This window comes from Cokeromyces recurvatus (assembly GCF_025118155.1).
Source record: "Cokeromyces recurvatus strain NRRL 2243 chromosome Unknown BX663scaffold_2, whole genome shotgun sequence".
Lineage (NCBI taxonomy): Eukaryota > Fungi > Mucoromycota > Mucoromycetes > Mucorales > Mucoraceae > Cokeromyces > Cokeromyces recurvatus.
In genome coordinates, this window is record NW_026251388.1 from 1,164,153 (window position 1) to 1,185,626 (window position 21,474).

General features: G+C 30.0%; 8 protein-coding genes across 8 annotated transcripts; 3 read left to right on the plus strand and 5 right to left on the minus strand.

Moving 5' to 3' along the window:
• Positions 1-18: 18 nt before the first annotated feature.
• BX663DRAFT_495420 (uncharacterized protein) lies at positions 19-384 on the minus strand. The gene is made up of 2 exons (XM_051525641.1): positions 289-384; positions 19-233 (listed from the first exon to the last, which is right to left on the minus strand). Exons 1-2 carry the CDS (start codon positions 355-357, stop codon positions 63-65), a joined length of 240 nt encoding a protein of 79 aa, XP_051387271.1. The 5' UTR covers positions 358-384; the 3' UTR covers positions 19-62.
• Positions 385-4,483: 4,099 nt separating this feature from the next.
• Positions 4,484-4,817, plus strand: BX663DRAFT_495421 (uncharacterized protein). Its single transcript, XM_051525642.1, has one exon. It carries the CDS (start codon positions 4,549-4,551, stop codon positions 4,756-4,758), a length of 210 nt encoding a protein of 69 aa, XP_051387272.1. The 5' UTR covers positions 4,484-4,548; the 3' UTR covers positions 4,759-4,817.
• A 964-nt stretch (positions 4,818-5,781) lies between these two features.
• On the plus strand, positions 5,782-10,181 carry BX663DRAFT_557855 (DNA topoisomerase). The gene is made up of 6 exons (XM_051531787.1): positions 5,782-5,926; positions 6,009-6,497; positions 6,577-7,227; positions 7,300-9,195; positions 9,273-9,509; positions 9,578-10,181. Exons 1-6 carry the CDS (start codon positions 5,825-5,827, stop codon positions 10,091-10,093), a joined length of 3,891 nt encoding a protein of 1,296 aa, XP_051387273.1. The 5' UTR covers positions 5,782-5,824; the 3' UTR covers positions 10,094-10,181.
• A 520-nt stretch (positions 10,182-10,701) lies between these two features.
• BX663DRAFT_495423 (uncharacterized protein) lies at positions 10,702-11,334 on the minus strand (the record flags this gene model as incomplete). Its single annotated transcript, XM_051525643.1, has 1 exon — positions 10,702-11,334. A coding segment is annotated over exon 1 (452 nt), but the record flags the coding sequence as incomplete, so codon positions are not given.
• Positions 11,335-12,583: 1,249 nt separating this feature from the next.
• On the minus strand, positions 12,584-15,275 carry BX663DRAFT_495424 (hsp7-like protein). Its single transcript, XM_051525644.1, has 4 exons — positions 15,185-15,275; positions 14,879-15,094; positions 13,275-14,583; positions 12,584-13,176 (listed from the first exon to the last, which is right to left on the minus strand). Exons 1-4 carry the CDS (start codon positions 15,239-15,241, stop codon positions 12,776-12,778), a joined length of 1,983 nt encoding a protein of 660 aa, XP_051387275.1. The 5' UTR covers positions 15,242-15,275; the 3' UTR covers positions 12,584-12,775.
• A 426-nt stretch (positions 15,276-15,701) lies between these two features.
• Positions 15,702-16,896, minus strand: BX663DRAFT_557858 (uncharacterized protein). The gene is made up of 3 exons (XM_051531788.1): positions 16,413-16,896; positions 16,115-16,335; positions 15,702-16,041 (listed from the first exon to the last, which is right to left on the minus strand). The coding sequence occupies exons 1-3, from the start codon at positions 16,590-16,592 to the stop codon at positions 15,909-15,911; spliced, it is 534 nt and encodes a 177-aa protein (XP_051387276.1). The 5' UTR covers positions 16,593-16,896; the 3' UTR covers positions 15,702-15,908.
• Positions 16,657-18,175, minus strand: BX663DRAFT_133903 (2-dehydropantoate 2-reductase). Its single transcript, XM_051521547.1, has 2 exons — positions 17,051-18,175; positions 16,657-16,957 (listed from the first exon to the last, which is right to left on the minus strand). Exon 1 carries the CDS (start codon positions 18,040-18,042, stop codon positions 17,056-17,058), a length of 987 nt encoding a protein of 328 aa, XP_051387277.1. The 5' UTR covers positions 18,043-18,175; the 3' UTR covers positions 16,657-16,957; positions 17,051-17,055.
• Positions 18,176-19,319: 1,144 nt separating this feature from the next.
• BX663DRAFT_447444 (T-complex protein 1 theta subunit) lies at positions 19,320-21,405 on the plus strand. Its single transcript, XM_051523694.1, has 4 exons — positions 19,320-19,464; positions 19,558-19,648; positions 19,727-20,008; positions 20,087-21,405. Exons 1-4 carry the CDS (start codon positions 19,408-19,410, stop codon positions 21,307-21,309), a joined length of 1,653 nt encoding a protein of 550 aa, XP_051387278.1. The 5' UTR covers positions 19,320-19,407; the 3' UTR covers positions 21,310-21,405.
• The last annotated feature ends 69 nt before the right edge of the window (positions 21,406-21,474 follow it).

A 21,474-nucleotide genomic window follows, 5' to 3' on the forward strand; every position in this document is an offset into this window, starting at 1 on the left:
TTGAGTACGTATACAATGTAATAATAATAATAATTATAATAAATGTCATAAATGTTTCGACACTATTGTTCTATATCAGATAAGAATTCTCGTACATAATGTGATGACCAACAAGAGAATGTTAATAATGCATAATTATCGTAAATAGTGTCGCCTTCGTTGTCGTTCAAATTTTTCTTTAAATTTAAAGATGACCACTGAGAAGGATGTACACCGCTTCTAGGACAATCGCTCTATATAGAATAAATGTGAATGATTTATTATGTGCACTATTTATGATGAACATACACTGTGTCCTGGCATCCATTGACCACACAACTCGCAAGTAGCAGGGCAATTATTGAATAAAGGAAGCATAATATATAAAAAATAATAATAATAATAAAAAGGGGGGGGGTAAGAGAGGGGGAATGCTACGGATTTTTATAAGAAAAAAAAAAGGTGTGTGTATATGTATGTATGTATGTGTATATGTCTTTTTTTTTTTTTTTTTTTTTTTTTTTTCCTCCTTGTGTGTGTGGGGGGAAGGGAGAAGGGGAAAGGAAGCAATCATAGTACATTTAACTGTCCTTTACCATATTTATATTTTACAAGATAAATCTACATATTCAGATTTTCACTATACCTTTTTTTTTTTTTGTTTTATAAACCAAATTTTATATTCTATATTTGAAATGATTTCGAATATCCTGATTTGTTATACTTGCACGTTTAATATTAATAGCCTGCATATTATTTATAAAGATGTGCTATAATAACTTGCGTGATTGAATCGACATTCAAAAATATATATTTATAAAGATATATTTATTTTTCATAGTTACTCTTTCAATATCCTTTTTTAAATAGAATGCAAGATCTTCAATATGAATAGTTTAAATGGTTCCTGTATCTGTTCATTCATGTTTTTTTTGAAATAATAAAATACTAAAACCTATACAATTACTGCAAGGCATATTAGTAAGATTTATTTCAGTCAAGAAACTTTGGACCCTCTTTCAATTCACTCAACTAAAATGTATGTATATATTTTCGTGTATTTACAGATATTTATTTATAAAATCAAAATCAAAACTCTTTGCATTGAATTTCTTATTTTTTTTTTCATCCTATCATTCTTTATATATATACATGTATATAAATATATATAAAAGGTACATAAACTATAATCTTTATTTATGATCTATAACCATTGCATTATTTTTAGTGATTGATGAGCATTTTCTTAGTTTATTCTTATGTAGTCTAAACCTTGTATGTAAATACTTAATGCATTTATGATATCATAATAGAAAAATACTCTTTACAAGCATTCTGCTTTCCTTTTTTTTTTTTCTTATTGTTAATCAATAAAGTATGCACTATTTAGTTTATTTGTTAGTAAAAATGAGAATAAATAGACCGAATACTAAGCTTTTTGTGTATTCTTGAAATCTATGTTGCAACAATCTATATTTAAAATATAACTCACTTTTTTTTTCTCTCGCTAGGGGTCTCATCTAGCAGTGATTTTTTTTTCTTAATAGTATTAGTTTAATTCGATAAAATTAATATTCATAAACGTACAGAGATTATCACTATTTTATGAAATTATCAAAGTTAATTTTGGTTCACATGTTGAGACAATAAAGAAAGGTTGTTTAGAATATAATAAACTTGACTGCTTGTAGTGGAACACACACCTGTTTTTTATTATTATTATTATTTTTCATGTCACCACCACTTATAACGGCAACCTTGATATTTATTTTATCTTATCATCATGATCATCAATCGCTTGCTACAAACAGATTAAAGTTTGACATTAGGACTATTGTAGCATAAAAAGAAGTCTAAATAATGTTCATCATATAATCATTTAATATACTCTTAATAATAGATATAACTAGATTAAGTTCAGAATAAATCTTCTTTTATAAGCTAAGACTGTATTATATTCTTAATACCTCTATAGTTTTTTTTTCTTTCTTTTCTCTGATACATAAAATTGATATAATAACATACTATTTTCTCTTTATATAATATTGATAAAAAAAAATTATATTGATAGCTATCTTATATTCTCCTTTACAAGTAACTTTAATAGAATTATAAATAAATAGATTCTTAACAAAGGACAATGCTTATTTTTCTTTCCCCCCCTCTTTCGTATTCCCTTAATTTTATTAAAAGAAAAAGATGTGTTATGGACGCGATGTTAACAATTCAGTAATACCGGAGAGGGTATTCTATCGTATTATTTGACTTGAAAAAAAAAAAAAGAGTCCAATATTATTTAAATATGTTTGTATATTTAAAGGGGATTAACAGCGTTTATGGTTTCAAATAGGGATAGTAGCATACTAAAGGTATTATTATACCTTATTAAAAAATATATATTTATATTATTTGTACAACAACAGAATCGGTAATATGTGAATGATCATGCCTTGTGTTTATACTCTCCATATTATTCAAATAAATAGTACAAAAAAAAAGTAATCTATTATGCAGTATAAATCTTATATTACTCTTTATGGTAGCACACATTGTTTATATAATTCTTCAAACGATGATTGTATCTCTATTATATAGAAACAGTTTCATGCTTTATTTTTTGTTTTTACCCCTGATGGTTCTTAATAAAGATGTCTTGAAAGGCCTTCAAAGGCAAGAGCACCATTTTCATCCAGAGGATTTATTTAGTTATTATTGATTTTCTTGTCATATTTTCACCATTAAGAACACCTTTGCTTGTTGAAAAGGCCACAGATACTTGCAGACTTATAACACCTTTTTAGTTATATACATACAAATATATATATATATATATTTATATTTATATTATTTTGTATAAGCTATGTCTTTCACATATAAATAACATAAACATCAGTTCACAACAATATACTATATAGTGTGTATAAGTTGTATTTTAGAGACAATAGTTTCTATTGAAAATAGTTATTGGAACGTTAAAGGAATGAAGGTAGTTTCACTACTAGAGTATTTTCTAAGAGTTCACAAAAAAAAAAGTTGGGCGCGTAGTATTCATAAGTTATGTATGCATTGTCGGTAACTTTACACAACTCTAAAAAAAAAAAAAAAAAAAAAAAAAAAAAAAATGATGTTTTAATCTAAACTAAAATAATGAATTACACGTAGTGAAATGAGATATTTTATAATTCACAGGTTCATTTAATATTCTAGCATTATTTATTATTAAATCTAACTCCAACAACAAATAAGAGTTGTTTGAAAGTTGAGTCGAGGATACCAAAAGCATCAATATAAATTAATTAATTTCAATTCTGTACCTGAAATCCGAGTATCCAGAACAGAATAATCATCATTATCGTAGTGATAAAAGCTATTCCCATCATAGATTACAAGTAATGCCACAAAAAGAAAAAAAAAATTTTTTAAACTAATTAAATTGTTCTAAAGAAAGGAATGTCGATTCCTAAAAGCTAGAAGCTAGTGATGATTCCACACATATATCGTTTGGTATGCTCAATACTGGGTAATGGTACTATTTCTTCTGACTGTGTAACGAAAGCAAATAAGAGTAGCACATGGCAAAATACTTTTCTCGTACATGTCATTTTATTATATAAATACTTGGACAATAACTCCTCTTCAACACTTGGGATCAGCAAAAGGGAACAAAAAAAAATTTTTTTTTCTTACTAAATTCACTTTATAGATCTTATAGTGTTCTCTTATATTTGCAAAAAAGTTAAACTTAAGATCCAAGTAATGTGAGTTTATGTCTGTTTAAGGATAGTAATAAAAAAAAAAAAGTCAATAAAATCAGACCAGAATTACATCAATAGATGATGGCAAATAAACTATACGAACCCAAGAGGAAGAGTTAGCCTAAGGAAACTAATAAAAGAACTACTTTATATTACTCTATAATATTGATAGAATTTATTATCATTATCTTAGACAAGTGAAACAGAAAGAAGCTTTTTTTTATTATAGAAAATAATTCCTGGTCTAAATCCATTGTTATAAATACTATTCATATAAATGTAAGCTCTCCTATTCTTCTTTTTTAAGTTAATCTAAAGATAATATGAGACAAATTCCAAACAAAAAGGAAATGAATAAATGCTTTATAGTATTGTCGAGTAGCATGCCAACATCATATTACTGTAAAAGAGTGCTTTAATTGAATAAAAAAAAATGTAGGCAAAAAAAAAAAAAAATATTTATTATCTAATGTATAACTTCCATACTAGCTAAATAAATATACATGTTGCTTAGGTTTAATTATTATTTAGTTGAAGATAACTAACTGTGCATGAAATGATATAAATATGTATATTCGTATGAAAACAAAATGAAGGTACGCGAATTTAGTGTGCTAGTTATATATTTATTTATTTATTTCTTAGTGTATGTTAATTTCCAATTTTGGTAACTGAAGTGAATAGCAATTCTTCTTTCAGATGTAACATGAAGCGTTGATTGAAATTAGATTTCTACATGTTTATAAACTTTTTTTTTCTAATCAGATCAAATCTTTTTTATTTATTTTCTTTTATTTTCTACTCATAAATAAATATGCCGGCTGAATGGATTTATGCTAATGGTTCTTCTTGGGTTTCCTTTGATCCCACATGTCAAACTATGATTGAATCGTTATGGACTAGAGGAGGACTTTCTAACTGGATTAATTGTCAATCTTTTGAAGGCCCAATCTTTATTGACACCACAGATATGATTATCTTGTATAATTCTTTTATGTATACTATTGTAAGAAGATTTTATTAACATGGCCGGAACCACATATATTATTTTTTATTAGTTCGCATATGCATTTATAGTTCAATTGATACCACATTTATTTTGGTTTTCTTTATTTTATTTTATTTTATTTTTTTTATTCATAATAAAATAAACACACTTGTATAAATAAATTCCTTCAAATTTCCATTTCTGACTGAATATAGACTATAGATCAAAGAAGTTTAATTTTCAAGTATAATAAATACACGAGATATTATATGCTATGAAAAATAATATATACATTTAAAATAGATGACACATCACTGCTTTCTCTCTGATAAATTATAATTCGAATCTTTTGTTATCATTTTAGCCTTCTATTATTTTAGTATATTCAAAATTGTCATATTTCATTATATCTTTAGCTTGTGAAACCTAATACGGTTGTAACCAATGCATTATTATTCTATCATTACTCAGCTTATGATTACGGTATTTTCGGATGAAAGTGTGACAAGTCAAACAATAAGAAGAAGCTAAAATATATATATATATATTTTGATGAAATAAACCCGCTTCTTATATATTTATTTGTCCCTGCATTTGCTGAAATGTTTACTATTTCTTATCTAGCGTACTGCTTACTTTGGAAGCTAAAAGTGCTTGATCCATTAACGTACATTATCTCTTTTAAAATGAAGCATAATGTAGATAATAATATTCAACATATAATGTCAAATTGGGTCGTTTTTGCTTTTGGCATATTTAAGAAAATATTTTCACGTCTTTTTATGCTATTCCATTCTCTTTCCCTATTTTCCTTCATGAAGTTTAAAAATAAAGTACTTTAAACACAGTGATATTTATACAAACATGTTGAAGTTTAGAACCTATTCTTGATTTACCACGAATAAATCTCTCTCTCTCCTCATCACTAATCCCTTTTCTTTGTTTCATTAAAATTTATTGGCCTTCCCTAAAAATTAAAACGCAGACAACAAATGCGCGTTCTTTCGTGTTATAATAGGCGTCGTTTAACAATTTTTTATTTGGTTTTAAATTATACATATTTCAGATTATTCTTTTCTCCTTATTTAAGATAAAATAAAGAATGAGTTCAGATTCAGATCAAGATTTTAAAGATGATGAATCTGAGGATAATTTCCAAATAGATTCAGGAGATGAGTCTGATGATTTTGTTCCTATCTCAAAGGTTTATTATTACTATTTTTTTTTTTTTTTTTTTTTTGTAAGAAAAAATTATTATATTAATTTCCTTATATATGTTTGTGTAGAGACGTAAGACGACAAAGACAGCCATAGCCAAAGAAACAAAGACTACAGAGAAAAAGACACCTATCAAACGTACAACTGTCAAAAAGGCAGTACCAACTAAAAAAACTGCCAAAAATCCTTCGACTTCAAGTAGTAGTAGTAGTAATAGTCTTGATAATTTCTTTTCAAAGGAAACACCTGCTTCAACCGCAACTACGACGCCTATCATTAGTGATGTAGAAATGACAGATGCTCCAGCTTTAGCTAAAAAAGCACACATTCCTAAATACAATGAAAACAAGACAATTGAAGAAATTTACCAAAAGAAGACTCAGTTAGAACATATTCTACTTCGTCCTGATACTTATATTGGATCTATTGAAGCTGAAGAGCAAGAAATTTGGGTCTTTGATAGTGAAGAAGATATGATCAAAAAGAAGAAAATCAAATATGTTCCTGGGTTATATAAAATTGTTGATGAAATTTTAGTCAACGCTGCTGACAACAAGGTAAGTAACAAACAACTTTTATTGGTATAGGTTATCACTTACCAAAAAAAAAAAAAAAAAAAAAAAAAAAAAAATGTAGATTCGTGATCCTTCAATGAACACAATCAAAGTCGTTATTGATCGAGCAGAAAATTTCATTTCAATTCATAATAACGGTCGTGGTATTCCTATCACTGAACATAAAGATGAAAAATGTTATGTTCCTGAATTAATTTTTGGTCATCTCTTAACTTCTTCTAACTATGATGATAACGAAAAAAAGGTAACAGGTGGTCGTAATGGTTATGGTGCCAAACTTTGTAATATCTTTAGTACTGAATTTATTGTTGAAACTGCGGACAAAGAACGTCAATTGAAGTATAGACAGGTATTCAAGGACAACATGAGTGTAATTGGGAAACCCAAGATTACTTCTAATTCAAAAGGTGAAGAATTCACTCGAATTTCTTTTAAACCTGATCTTGCTAAATTCGGAATGACGGAGATGGACGAAGACTTTGAAGCTCTCATTAAGAAACGTGTATATGATTTAGCTGGTTGTGTTTCTGGAGTTAATGTTTACTTGAACGGCACCAAGATTCCAGTCAAAGGATTTAGCAAATATTGTGATTTATATACTAAATCAATGGAGATTCGTAATGCTGAAGGAAAGAAACCCATCATTAGTGATGGTGGAGATAATCCCCGTTGGGAAGTTCATTTTGCAGTTAGTGATGGACAATTCAATCAGGTAATGTATAAATAGTTATGAATATTTATTGGAATATATATATATATATGTATCTAATGGACATATATACAGATTAGTTTTGTTAATAGCATTTGTACTACTAAAGGCGGTACACATGTAAACTACATTGCTGATCAAATCGTAAAAGCCATCTTACCTGACGTTCAAAAAAAGACAAATAATAAGAATATTCGACCTTTCCAAATCAAGAATCATATGACACTTTTTATTAACTGTTTGATAGAGAACCCATCGTTTGATTCCCAAACTAAAGAAAATATGACATTACGTGCTAGTAGCTTTGGTTCAACTTACAAATTATCTGATAAATTTATCAAGGCTATTTTAACATCAGGGATGATTGATAATATTATCAGATGGGTCAAGTTTAAGGAAGAGGAGCAGATGACAAAGGCGGATACAGGAAAAATGAATCGTCGTTTAAAGATTCCCAAGCTGGAGGATGCTAATTTGGCTGGTGTAAGACCTCATAACAAAGATTGTACTTTAATCTTAACTGAGGGTGATTCAGCTAAAGCTCTTGTCCTTAGTGGCCTCTCTGTCGTTGGTCGTGATAAATTTGGTGTATTCCCTCTTCGTGGTAAACTTTTGAACGTGCGTGATGCCTCTAATTCACAAATCTTGAGCAACGCGGAAATTACAAATATTAAGGCTATTCTTGGTTTGAAGCACAACAAGACTTATACTAGCGTAGATGAGCTTCGTTATGGCAGACTCATGTTGATGACTGATCAAGATCACGATGGTTCTCATATTAAGGGTTTGTTAATTAATTTTATTGATACCATGTTCCCATCTTTACTGGATATTCCTGGCTTCTTGCTTGAATTTATTACTCCAATTATTCGTTGTAAGCACAAGAGAAGAAATGAAGAGATTAGTTTCTTTACAATTCCCGAATATGAAAAATGGGCTCAAGAGAATAATCGTAATAGTGAATGGGTGCCCAAGTATTTTAAGGGTTTAGGTACCTCTGACAAATCGGATGCTCGTAAATATTTTAGTGCATTACAAATCCATGAAAAGGAGTTTCATACTGCTTCTAAAGAGGAACGTGAACTGATAGATATGGCATTCAATAAGAAAAGAGCACTTGATCGCAAGAATTGGTTGGCTGGATATGAACCAGGCATCTATATTGATCATAATGTCAATAAGATCCGAATTGGTGACTTTGTGAACCGTGAATTGATGCTCTTTAGTATGGCAGACAATATCCGTTCCATTCCTTGTGTTGTCGATGGTTTCAAACCCGGTCAACGTAAAGTATTCTTTGGTTGTATTAAACGTGGAAGGAATACAGAAATTAAAGTTGCTCAGTTGGCTAACTATGTTGCGGGTATCACACAATATCATCATGGTGAAGCAAGTGTAGCTGCTACGATTATCAATATGGCTCAGGATTTTGTAGGTAGTAATAATATTAACTTGCTTGTACCTGCTGGTCAGTTTGGTACACGTCATGAGGGTGGTAAATCTGCAGCAAGTCCTCGTTATCTTTTCACTCGATTGACAAAGATTGCACGTTTAATCTATCATCCAGATGATGATGAACTCTTGGATTATTTAATTGAAGAAGATAAGCCGATTGAACCCAAATGGTATGTTCCTATTTTGCCTATGGTTCTTATCAATGGTGCAGATGGTATTGGTACTGGTTGGAGTACAACAATTCCTAATTACAATCCTAAGGATATTACTGAAAATATCTTTCGTTTAATGAATGATGAAGAAATTATTCCCATGGTTCCTTGGTTTAGAGGTTTCAAGGGTGAAATTTCTTCTGCTGGTACTGGTAAATTCACATGTAATGGTATTGCTGAAGTTACAGAGACAGGACATGTAAAAATTACTGAATTGCCTGTTCGCTTATGGACTGATAGTTTTAAAGATAATTTGGAAGTTATGCGTGATCCAAAGGATAAGAAGCCTGAAATTCTTATTAATGTGAGTCTTTTTTTTTTCTCCTTTAACTATAGATGGTTAATCCATTATTTCTCTCTCTCCCTCTCTCTCTTTTTTAGGACTTTTTTAATAATTCTACTGATTCTGCTGTAGAATTCACAGTCGAGTTGGATGAAAAGAATTTAACAAAAGCAGAGGATATGGGCTTACTTAAGGCATTCAAGATTACAAATAGCATTTCCACAAATAATATTGTTTGTTTTGATAAGAATGGTAAAATTAAAAAATATGAGTCTCCAGAGGAAATTTTGAAAGACTTTTATGAATTGCGTTTGGAATATTATGTTAAGAGAAAGGTGAGGAAAAGATTAATTTTTTTTTGTAATATATAGAATGAATCCAATTCATTTCATATATTATTTAGGAATATTTAATCGAAGCTCTTAAAGATGAATATGAGCGTCTTGATAACAAAGCAAAATTTATTGATCTTGTTATTAACAAAAAATTAGTTTATATTAATCGTAAAGAAGAAGATGTGATCGCTGATATGAAAAATTATGGATTAAAACAAATTTATCCTCGTAAGAAGAAGAATGCATTAATTGTAGATGAAAGTGCTGAAACACAACAGAAGAATGAAAATGAAACTGGTTATGAATATCTATTCTCTATCAATGTACGTGGTTTTACTGCACAAAAAGTGATAGAATTACGTAAACAAAAGGATGATAAATACAATGAACTTCAAGAAGTTCAGGGCACACCACCCAAGACTTTCTGGCGTCGTGATCTTGAAGCACTTATGGAAGAATGGGAGGCACTCTTAAAGGAAGATGAACTATTAGCTAAACAAGCTAAACCTCTTGCTACTGCTAATACAAAGAAGAGAAGAAGAGTAGCGAAACCCAAAGCAGTCAAAACTGAATCTAAAGATTAATCATAAAATTACGTGTAATTTCCGGTTTCTTAAAAATACTCTATTATTAGTATGTATTGTATGTTTAAAATAAAGCAATTTCATGCGCATATAATCCTATACTTTTTATTTTATTTTATTTTTTCTTTCTTTTGTTATTGATATTTATAATATATTACGTAATATCAATTTCTTTATTAAAGGGTTTATCCTTATTAGTTTCAAACAATAATCTTAAATTAAATAGAAATATTTGTAAAATTATTAAATGAGGAACACTCTTTTTTTTTGCGACATCATTTTGGCAAAAGGTGTATAGTAAGAAAGTCGAAGAATGTCAACTAAATTTCAAAGGGCGTTAAAAATATGAATAATAAAATTTCATTTCCAAAAAGAAATAAAATAAAAGGTTAAATAATTCTCCTTTTTTTTTTTTTTTTTTTTTTTTTTTTTTTTTTTAATCATTCTATAAAAATATATGACTGTCGTTTATAAGCTTTTCTTTTTTTCGTAAGATTAGATTTATAGATAAATTGAGACATTAATTTAAAGTTTTGACTTTAGTATTTAATAATAATATACATTATAATAAAGTAGTAGCTTTTATTTATTATTGCTATTTATATGTATTATATACATATATAAAAAAAAAGGGTCTAGGTATAATAGATATATACAAATTATATGTACAAAGAGAGAAAGATATTATTATTATATGTACACATTGTGATATAAAAAAGTATATAATTATACAGAATTGTCTAAAATTTAGTTGATACTACTCTTGGTATAGATGATGTAATGTTGGAGCTTGATCTGCTACTAGTAGCGTTATCCTTCTTCTTAATAGAGAAATTACTTAAGAAATGCTTGAATTTGGCACCTAGTAAATGATGATATTTGTGGCTAATTTGTGATGATGACTGGGAAGAAGATAAAGTTATGTCAGCAGTCGTATCATCTGTAGTAGTAGGCGTGGTTTTTTCAATAATAGGAGGATGATGATGATATTCTTTTCGTGGAATTGTAATTGGTTCTACAGTTGCATTTGTTACTATGGTAGTATCTTGTTTATTTGATATTATAGAAGGATCAGATAAAGTTACTGAAGAAGAATAAAACGATTCACTAGTTGAATAACTGTTATTATCCAATTCTTCAAAAATAGGCTGTGTTAGATCGATATCGAAACGTTCAATAAATTTTGATGTATACGACATTGTGGGTAATAAAATAAAACGAAATAAAGATTTAGTTTAAAGAAGAGAAGCCATTATATATATTTATAAAGATAAATATTTTTTTTTTTTTTTAATCGTTACATGTTTTTTAACCAATGTAATTTTTGATTTATAAATAATATGCAAAAATTTAAACTCAAGCATGATTTTTTTTTTTTTTTTTTTTTTTTTTTTACTTTTTTTAATCTACCAAACCTTTCTTGTGTTTGCTTGAAAAAAATAAACAAGGATAGAACTGTGTTATTTAGATTTAACTATACAAGTCATTTTATACATGTATTTATAGTTTAGTTATTCATAAAAATAAAGAGTCGTCTCTTTTTTCTTGTATTTTGTATTCATATTTCTAGAAAAAAGATTTGGGACTTTATTTCCAAATATAGTATTTGATTGTCTTTTGTTTAATCTGACATTTCTATGGAAATAAATTAACCAATCCAGGATTATTGTTACTATTACATCATCGTAACAGCCAAGTAGTGTGTTATGTTTTTGAATAATAATGATAATAATAATAATACATATTATAAATGCATGATTTACTTTACATTAATTAATAATAGTACTTTATAAAATGTGACTTGTTACATATCTTATTTCCTTTCTTACTATTGTCTTTTTTTTTTTTTTTTTTTTTTTTTTTTTTTGTCCTCCTGCTTTATTGGATTAAACATATGCAATAAAATGAATTGATAAATTTAACTTCCTGTCCAATGATTATAAGCCTTTTTTTTTTTTGGCAGCTCTTTTGCTGCTCGTAGTAATAGTAGTCGTCTTCTTTTTTCTCCAATCATAAAATAAATAAAGTAAAAATGAAGTAAAGTTATAATTATGCCTTCTTTTCTCTCTCTCTCCCTCTCTCTCTCTTTTTATTCATTTAACACACGTTATTCGTTCAACAATAAAAATGAAATATATATATTTAGGATGAAACACATCCTAATCAAACTTGGCCTGTAGCAGCATAGTTATTATAGATCTTCTTCCCTCCCCCCTGAACTATTTTAATTTTAATTTTACAACAGTTTCATAAATAAGTTTAATAAAATGGCAGCAACAACACATTGTCATTATTAACAAATAACCCGCTGCTATATTATAAATAGAACCGTATATCTATCTTTCTCTCTCACACACTCTTAAAAAAAAATAGATCTGATTATATATTGCATCAGAATTATAAGCAAATCAATGAATTATTTAGCTCATAGATTGGAGCTTATAACTGGGCTTTTTTTTTTCTTTTCTTTTTTTTCTTCCAACTATATAATTAATTTGAATTATCATGTTTATTTTTATATAAAAGTGCTGGTCTACATGTAAATAGAAATCTTTTTAAATAATCTACAAAATGAAAAATAATATGTATAATATAAAAAACAAGAGTTAAGATTTTAAGGAAATAGGGAAGAGGTTGGGGTAGAAAGGAAAATAAAAGTTGGGAGGGGGATATTTGTTAAATTTATTGAGGATTGGCGTTGTTATTATCGGAAGTGGCACCAGCATCATTTTGAGCAGCACGATTCTTATAAACCATTTCGAAGAGCTTCAAGGAGCTAGATTGAAGATCATCAATCTTGGCCTTAAGTTCTTCAGGGTTAATGCTGGAATCTCCGGATTGAGCCTTCAATGTTTCGTCACGAAGAGCAGTGATCTTTTCCTTAAGTTTATCAGCTTCAGTCTTATCAAGTTGTTCCTTGAAATCATCCATAGCCTTTTCAGTTTCACTCATAACGGAATCAGCACGATTGGCCATTTCAATTGTTTCACGACGAGCACGATCGGCTTCAGCATTAGCTTCAGCTTGTTGAATCATGTTTTCAATTTCATCATTGCTCAAACCAGAAGAGGCAGCAATTGTCACTATTATTATTGTTATTATATAAATGAATAGATTAGTATATGACGCTCATTCATGGACACAAAACAATAGTCATTTCAAATGATATATTAATACTTACAGGATTGATCACGACCTGTAGCTTTATCCTTAGCACTAACATTAACAATACCATCGGCATCAATATCAAATTCAACTTGAATTTGAGGAACACCCTTAGGAGCAGGAGGAATACCAGTCAAGTTAAAGTCACCTAAAAGCTTGTTATCGCGACAAAGTTCACGTTCACCTTGGAAGACACGAACAGAGACTTGTGTTTGACCATCAGCGGCAGTAGAGAAAACTTGGGCTTTCTTGGTAGGAATAGTGGTGTTACGGTTGATGAGACGAGTGAAGACACCACCAAGGGTTTCAATACCCAAGGAAAGAGGGGTGACATCAAGTAAAAGAATATCAGTAACGGAACCAGCCAAGACACCACCTTGAATAGCAGCACCAATAGCAACAGCTTCATCAGGGTTAACAGACTTGGAGGGTTCTTTACCAAAGACACTCTTGACAGTTTCAATAACCTTAGGCATACGAGACATACCACCCACTAAAATAACATCATGAACATCCTTGTTAGCAATACCGGCATCCTTCATAGCCTTTTCACAAGGAGAAATAGTACGGTGAATGAGGTTTCCAACAAGTGATTCGTATTTAGCACGAGTCAACTTGGAGTTAATGTGCTTAGGACCAGTGGCATCAGCAGTAATATAAGGCAAGTTAATATCAGTTTGAACAGTAGAAGAAAGTTCGATCTTAGCCTTTTCACAAGCTTCACGGATACGTTGGATAGCCATACGATCACCTGAAAGGTCAATACCTGACTCATCCTTAAATTCCTTTACAACATAACGGACAAGCTCAGAATCGAAATCTTCACCACCAAGAGCGGTATCACCATTAGTAGACTTGACTTCGAAAACACCATTTTGGATTTCCAAGATAGAAATATCGAAGGTACCACCACCTAAATCATAAACAGCAATAGTAGAATCACCGGACTTATCAAGACCATAAGCCAAAGCGGCAGCGGTAGGTTCGTTAATGACACGCATCACATCAAGACCAGCAATCTTACCAGCATCCTTGGTAGCTTGACGTTGTGCATCGTTGAAATAAGCAGGAACAGTAATGACAGCATGCTTCACCTTCTTGCCAAGATAGCCTTCAGCAGTTTCCTTCATCTTACCCAATACAAAGGCACCAATTTGGGAAGGAGAATATTTTTTACCATTGGCTTCAACCCAGGCATCACCATTGGAATGAGGGACAATTTTGTAAGAAACAGCGGGAATATCAGCTTGAACAGCAGGGTCTTTGAATTGACGACCGATCAAACGCTTGGTAGCATAGACAGTGTTTTGTGAGTTAACAACGGCCTATAAAATTATTCGAAATAAATGTCAGAAAAATAAAATGAAATAAAAAAAAAAAAATTGAGTCATAAAAAAAAAAAGTTCTGGAAATGACCAAGAGGAAAAGACATTTTTCTTTTTTGTCTTTTGAAATAAATAAGAACGTCAATGCGTATTGCATTTTGTTCTATATTCCTCTGTCATTTCTCTTAACTATTATGCCTTATACATCCTCCAATATACACACATGATCATGCTGGTATGTATAGATGTACTATACAAAAAATAAAATAAAAATAAAATAAAGTATAATATTTACCTGACGTTTGGCAGCTTGACCAACCAACAATTCACCGTCCTTAGTGAATGCAACAATAGAAGGAGTGGTACGAGCACCTTCAGAATTTTCAATGACTCTGGGATTCTTGCCTTCCATAATAGATACACAAGAGTTAGTGGTACCCAAATCAATACCAATAACAGGGCCATTGACACCCTGGCTATAAGCACGAGAAGCAGTGGAAAGAACACCAACCTAGTAATGATTATTAATAAGTAACGAGTTTTTTTTTATCAGCATTAAACTGTAGTTTCGAGATTTTTTTTTAAAAAAAAAACTACTTACGTTACGTGTCAATGTAGGGAAAAGGCGTTGATGGGCGACCTTTGACAAGTGGTACATGTTATGAAAAAATTGGAATGAAAAAAAAAAGTGGGGAAAAAAGAAGAGAAAAAAAGAGAATAAGAAAAAAGGACAAAGCTTTTTATATGCCAGGTACCTTTGCAAAAAAAATCTTTGCCGGGGTTAACTTGGACAAAAAAATGAGTCTAAATTTTCCTTCTAATTTTTTCGATTTTTGATTACAGGTTATTTCTCCTCATTAAATCTTAACTAACAGTTGATAGAAAATGCTAGTAAAATGCATATTGTAGCACAAATAAGTGCCTTTTTTTTATTTTATTTTTTTTTTATTTATTTTCTGCATTTATTACTTGCAATAAAAAAAAGACTTTGACATAAATTTTATTGCGCAGTATAAAGGCCGTAGTTTTAAATTTATCTTCAAGGATAAACATTATAGGTTATGATGCTTTTTTTTTCTATTTTTTTTAACCAATCATTTATTACTTACATAAACGAACAGATTTCAAAATTTAATGGAGTAGATGCATACAAAAAAAAAAGGAAAAAAGTGATCTTTTCCAAAGCGAACTTCCTTCACTTCTTCTCCTTTCTTTCTTTTTCTTCTTATCTATTAATCATGTTTATTTACTTTTAAATGAAAAGTCATAATTGTTAAGCAAAAAATCAGGGTATATATTTTCTTGTTTATATACTTGAGCTAATTTCATGAATCAGAAGCAAGAATTTGTTCAACTGTTCTCAATTTTGCGCGTAATTTCTTAAGTTCTTCCTCTCTTTCTGTAATATTCTTTTTCATTCTCTTTGCTGTTTCTATAAGAGGCTCTTTCCAGTCATCACTAAGTATACATACGATTAATAAGAATGTACGAATAGGAAAAAAAAAAGAAAAGAAAAGAATTCAATACTCACTTTTCAATAAGCGTTTCATCATTAATAGGTTGCTCATCATTTATAAGATTAGATATAGCTTGTACTGTTTTATTCATAGGGGCATTTGAAGTAAATTTATGTACTATTGGCTGCTGTTGGTTTTGAGTAGTATTCACTTTAAGAGCCGGTAAAAGGTTATGATTAGCTTCACCATTTGGCGTTTGTTTATTAATAGTATTAGCTTGTATTATTGTTGGAGACTATTTTCCCCTCCAAAATAAAAAGAAAACAATTATAAATAAAAGAATAAATAATGTCATTTTTTTATTATTATTACTTCTTTATTCTCGTGAGTTTTTAAATGACGTTTGTAATTATACTGTTTGTCAAATTGCTTTTTACATTCCTTGTATTCACATGTAAACATTGTTTTCTCTTTTATCTTTGCACGCCAAACCACATTATTTTCATATCTTCGACGCTTGTACAGCTGTTCAGATTTGGCCTCTTCAGACATTTATATAGTTAATTGTATAAGTGAAAGGTCAAATTCCTGAACATCTCAGGTTGTTTTTCTTTAGGTGGTGCAAATAAGACACAATATAAACTAAATTTCAAGGAGGGCGCATTTAGGAAAATTAGTCTAGAAAAAAAAAAGTGCTATCCAATAACCTTTGTGGGCAATAAGAAATATGTGGAGAGCCAATAGTTACTAATTAAAGAAAGGTACAACAACACTATATCTCTTCTACAGGTGTTTAACCTACTAAAATAAGAAAAAAAAACAAGGTTAATAAAAGAGTATGTAATGCAATAACCTTAATTAAAAAGAAGAAGAGAGAGAGGAATAACGTGATTTTTTTTTTTTTGACAGAATCAAGTCTATGCTTACATCATATTATGTTAATTGTCATAAAACGTAATATTATAAATAGTTCCTTTTTTTTTTTCACTTATTCTATAAAAATTTATTACATAATCTATTCATACAATGCTTCCTTGGCATGAATAAGGTTAACTATAGCTTGATTAGATTTAACACTAATGTTCTTTTTATATCCCATTTTACAAATATATCCATTAATATAATCGATTTCTGTAAGACGATTTGCTTTAATATCTTGAAGGGTAGAGCATATGTTTTCACCTGCTTCTTTGTTGATAGCTAATACCATATTCATTAAAGTGTTTACTGATTCACCGGGCAAATCGTCTTTGAAAACATCATAAGCTTCTTCACAAATAGCTCTCATCATTGCAATACCGCCTGGATTACCATTTTTAATAGTGCCTATATTCTTGGACATTAGCAAAGATGCCACAGGATTAATGCAGGCATTAACTATTAATTTCTTATACATCTTGACACGAATTTCTTCCCAAGATAATTGTGCAGCTTGTAATTCAGGCGTCTCAATGATTTTTTGTAATAATTTAGATTCTTGAATTGTTACTGAAGAATGATCTTTAGTTGGAAATTGACCAATACGTAATGCGTCGGGATCCTGATATCCTGAGTGATGACATATATCATAAGAGGCTATACGTTCAACTGCATGACGATTGACGCCTATTAATATTGTAGGAGGTGCTTTATTTGGCCATAAATTGTCAACTAATTCCTCAGCAACACCCATACCATTTTGCAGCAATAGAATAGTGCTCTGTGAAGAGAGACGTGGTATGACTTGTTTTATAGCATTTAAAGTATGATTAGCCTTAGTAGAAACGATAAGAGACTCAATAGGAGGCTTATTAGCATTTTCACCTACGACATCAGCATCGAAACCAGCAATGACATTAGCTTTTCCTTGACAACGATAAGTGATGCTATTTTGTTTATTTTTAAAGTCCTCAAAATGGGACTGTGAACGAAGAAGAAGAGTTACCTTATTCTGATGTGATTTAAGAACAGCACCAATATGACAACCAATGGCACCAGTTCCTAAAATATGAATATTAACCATGAGAGAGGAAGTAAAAGTAAAAGTAAAAATAAAAATAGAAATAAAGGATTCACTTTTAAATATTTTTAATCGTATTTATTTCTCGGAGATTTCGTAAGTTTTATTGAAGACAAACCGACACATCCTATCTATCTATGGCTAAACATGTTACACTTAACAGTGATCTATTTACTGTTATTGTTGCTTTTTTTTAACTATAATAAAAATGTTATATATAAGATAGAATGAATAAAAACTTTAGATGTCTTATTTTGTTGACTGTCATAGTAGACATTTAAAGGAAAAGGAAAAGTTTTGGCTGAATTCGTTGAAATAATTATTTTCTTTTTTTCGGATAGTCATAGATGCTTATAACGTTTCTGCGATATATCCTAGCCTCTGTAATGAGAGATAACAGAGTCAATATTATTTTACAACTTTGAGAGTAGTGTGTGTTATGTATTCTAAATAACTCGATATCTTCTACGACAAGTAACTAATCATCTATTGTCTATTGTACAATATGTATATCTTTTAAGCTACACTCCATATTTGTTTTAAGCACTAGTCGAATAATAGGATAATTTAAATGGTTGTTTGGTTTTAATTCAGATAAAAGTGATGTTTTACCTTGCCTAACTATTTCTTATAAGAGACTGTTAAGCTTAGTTATTGAAATAACATAAAGATATGCTAATAGACATAGAGCAAATAAATTCAATTTATGAGCGTGGGGGTGATATATTTTATAATCTACATTAGGAATAATCTACAATAACTAAACGTCAGTTAATTATTGAATACATTAGATATCTAAGTCTAAACTACACTCAAGCCTCACGCGCATAATTTAGTAAGCTTCTTCATTCATACTAACAATTTTAGCAATCCTTCTTTAGCTGAAAGAAGCAAAAGTTCCCTCATGAGTATATGCTGTAAAAAAAACAAAAAAAAACAATTCTTGTTATGACTATCATCCTCAAATCGTCCCTCTTGCAAAAAAAAAAAAAAAAAAAATTATGCTATTGTAAGCTTCAAATTTTTATTTTATAAATATAGTGTACTTTACTTTAAAAAAAAGCAATTTATATCGAGATATATAACATTAAATAGCATTCTCTTTCTTTTTATATTTGATTCTTCTTTATTGTTATATTTATGGTATCATTATTTATTTTATTTTCTTCTTAGCCATTCATTATTTAACGGTGCGGGCACTATACACTAAATTTTAGCCAATGTAAGGATGAGTGTGACTATTAGTACACAACATTTTCTTTTCCCTTTTTTGACAGATTTTTTTTTTAAAAAAAAAAAAAAAAGAAACTCCTGGAATAAATTATTTATATTTTTTCTTTTAAAAACAGAACGCGTGAATAGATCAAGATGGCATTGCGTGTACCTAAAAGCACTCTTCCTCAACTCTTTAAAGATGGTTATAAAGTAATTTTAACATTCCAAAGAATAAAAAAGATGTTTCTTGTAGCTTTTAATGATTAATATGTACATGTATTATTTTTTGATATTATATTTTAGTTTCAACAAGGTGTAGAAGAAGCTGTTCTTCGTAATATTGATGCTACTCATGAACTTTCTGAAGTTGTTAGAACTTCTATGGGACCTAATGGTAAAAAAAAAAATGAAATTCAATGTATAATTCTACTTTTTAAGAGAATTTGAAATTTATATATTTATATATATTTAGGCCGTAATAAGATGATCATCAACCATCTAGAGAAGCTTTTTGTTACTAACGATGCTGCTACCATCATTCGGGAACTTGATGTTATTCATCCTGCTGCTAAGCTTATGGTGATGGCCTCTCAACAACAAGAGAGTGAGTTAGGTGACAATACTAATTTAGTCATCGTCTTTGCCGGTGAACTTTTACAAAAGGCTGCTGATCTTTTAAAACTCGGTCTTCATCCTTCAGAAGTTGTTCAAGGTTATGAATTAGCTAGAGATCGTGCTTTAGCCATCCTCGAAGGTAATCACATTTGTATATAATGTATGCCTTTTTTTGTGTTCTAACATTTATTTTTATTATTATTTATTTATTTTTTAGAATTATCTATGGATAAGGTCAAGTCATTAACAGATCGCAATGAACTTTTAAAGATTGTTAAAGGCACAATTTCTTCAAAGCAATATGGTTATGAGAGCTTTTTAGGAGATTTAGTTGTTGAAGCAGCATTAAATATTATGCCCAAAAACCCTAAAGATTTCAATGTTGATAATGTCCGTGTTGTTAAAGTGATGGGTTCTAGTATTCATGAATCCCGTGTTGTCCGTGGTATGGTGTTTGGACGTGAGCCTGAAGGCATTGTACAAAACGTAAAGAAAGCCAAAATTGCTGTTTTTACTTGCCCCTTGGACATTTCACAAACGGAAACAAAAGGCACAGTTTTGATTCATAATGCACAAGAAATGTTGAATTTCAGTAAAGATGAAGAAAAACAAGTAGAAAAGATCTTCCAAGAATTGGCTGAAGCAGGTGTTAAAGTTGTAGTTACAGGAAATGGTATCGGAGAGCTTGCTCTTCATTATTTGAATAGATACAATATTATGGCTGTTAAAGTACTTTCTAAATTTGATTTACGTCGTCTTTGTCGTGTTATTGGTGCCACCGCCCTTGCTCGTTTAGGTACTCCTATGGCTGAAGAAATGGGTGAATGTGATGTTGTTGAGACAGTTGAAATTGGTTCTAATCGAGTTACTGTTTTCCGTCAAGAAGAATCAGACATCTCTCGTACAACTACCATCGTCATTCGTGGAGCTACACAAAATCATATGGATGATATTGAACGTGCTGTAGATGATGGTGTTAATATGATTAAGGCTGCTACTCGTAATCCACTTTTATTAGCCGGTGCTGGTGCTGTTGAAATGGAATTGAATAAACGTCTTCAACAAGTAGCTGCTAAAACACCAGGTTTGAACCAACATGCTATTAAAAAGTATGCAGAAGCCTTAGAGGTCGTCCCTCGTACACTTTGTGAAAATGCTGGTATGGATGCTACAGCTGTCCTTTCACGCTTGTATGCAGCACATTATCAAGAAGGTGATGCTGGTTTAAATATTGGTATCGATGTTGAGAATGAAACAGATGGTACTTTAGATGCTAGTAAGGCAACCATTTTTGATTCTTTTGCCTCAAAGTATAGTGCATATAAGTTAGCCTCTGATGCTGCGATAACTGTTCTTCGCGTTGATCAAATTATTATGTCAAAACCTGCAGGTGGTCCTAAGCCTCTTAAGAAAGACGGTCATTGGGATGAAGATGATTAATTTGTTTTACTATAATTTTATTGTATTTAAACATTATATCAATATATACATGTATATCTAAAAAAAAAAAAAAGGGTCCAAACAATGATTTATTAGCTGAGTTATTTTCTCAAAATACGTATTTCTTTTTTTATTTGTTTTTTTTTTTTTTTTTTTTATTTTTAC

What these genes read in the sequence shown, in the direction of transcription:
- BX663DRAFT_495420 (XM_051525641.1), bottom strand. Translation starts at nt 357, where the DNA reads ATGCTTCCTTTATTCAATAATTGCCCTGCTACTTGCGAGTTGTGTGGT. An exon ending in AATGGATGCCAGGACACAGT is followed by an intron (nt 234 to 288) that starts GTATGTTCATCA and finishes TATTCTATATAG; the next exon opens with AGCGATTGTCCTAGAAGCGG.
- BX663DRAFT_495421 (XM_051525642.1), top strand. Translation starts at nt 4,549, where the DNA reads ATGCCGGCTGAATGGATTTATGCTAATGGTTCTTCTTGGGTTTCCTTT.
- BX663DRAFT_557855 (XM_051531787.1), top strand. Translation starts at nt 5,825, where the DNA reads ATGAGTTCAGATTCAGATCAAGATTTTAAAGATGATGAATCTGAGGAT. An exon ending in TCAACGCTGCTGACAACAAG is followed by an intron (nt 6,498 to 6,576) that starts GTAAGTAACAAA and finishes AAAAAAATGTAG; the next exon opens with ATTCGTGATCCTTCAATGAA. An exon ending in AGCCTGAAATTCTTATTAAT is followed by an intron (nt 9,196 to 9,272) that starts GTGAGTCTTTTT and finishes TCTCTTTTTTAG; the next exon opens with GACTTTTTTAATAATTCTAC.
- BX663DRAFT_495424 (XM_051525644.1), bottom strand. Translation starts at nt 15,241, where the DNA reads ATGTACCACTTGTCAAAGGTCGCCCATCAACGCCTTTTCCCTACATTG. An exon ending in GTCAAGCTGCCAAACGTCAG is followed by an intron (nt 14,584 to 14,878) that starts GTAAATATTATA and finishes ATAATTTTATAG; the next exon opens with GCCGTTGTTAACTCACAAAA. An exon ending in TACAGGTCGTGATCAATCCT is followed by an intron (nt 13,177 to 13,274) that starts GTAAGTATTAAT and finishes CAATAATAATAG; the next exon opens with TGACAATTGCTGCCTCTTCT.
- BX663DRAFT_557858 (XM_051531788.1), bottom strand. Translation starts at nt 16,592, where the DNA reads ATGTCTGAAGAGGCCAAATCTGAACAGCTGTACAAGCGTCGAAGATAT. An exon ending in AAACTCACGAGAATAAAGAA is followed by an intron (nt 16,336 to 16,412) that starts GTAATAATAATA and finishes AGGGGAAAATAG; the next exon opens with TCTCCAACAATAATACAAGC. An exon ending in GATGAAACGCTTATTGAAAA is followed by an intron (nt 16,042 to 16,114) that starts GTGAGTATTGAA and finishes ATGTATACTTAG; the next exon opens with TGATGACTGGAAAGAGCCTC.
- BX663DRAFT_133903 (XM_051521547.1), bottom strand. Translation starts at nt 18,042, where the DNA reads ATGGTTAATATTCATATTTTAGGAACTGGTGCCATTGGTTGTCATATT.
- BX663DRAFT_447444 (XM_051523694.1), top strand. Translation starts at nt 19,408, where the DNA reads ATGGCATTGCGTGTACCTAAAAGCACTCTTCCTCAACTCTTTAAAGAT. An exon ending in AACTTCTATGGGACCTAATG is followed by an intron (nt 19,649 to 19,726) that starts GTAAAAAAAAAA and finishes ATATATATTTAG; the next exon opens with GCCGTAATAAGATGATCATC. An exon ending in TGCTTTAGCCATCCTCGAAG is followed by an intron (nt 20,009 to 20,086) that starts GTAATCACATTT and finishes TTTATTTTTTAG; the next exon opens with AATTATCTATGGATAAGGTC.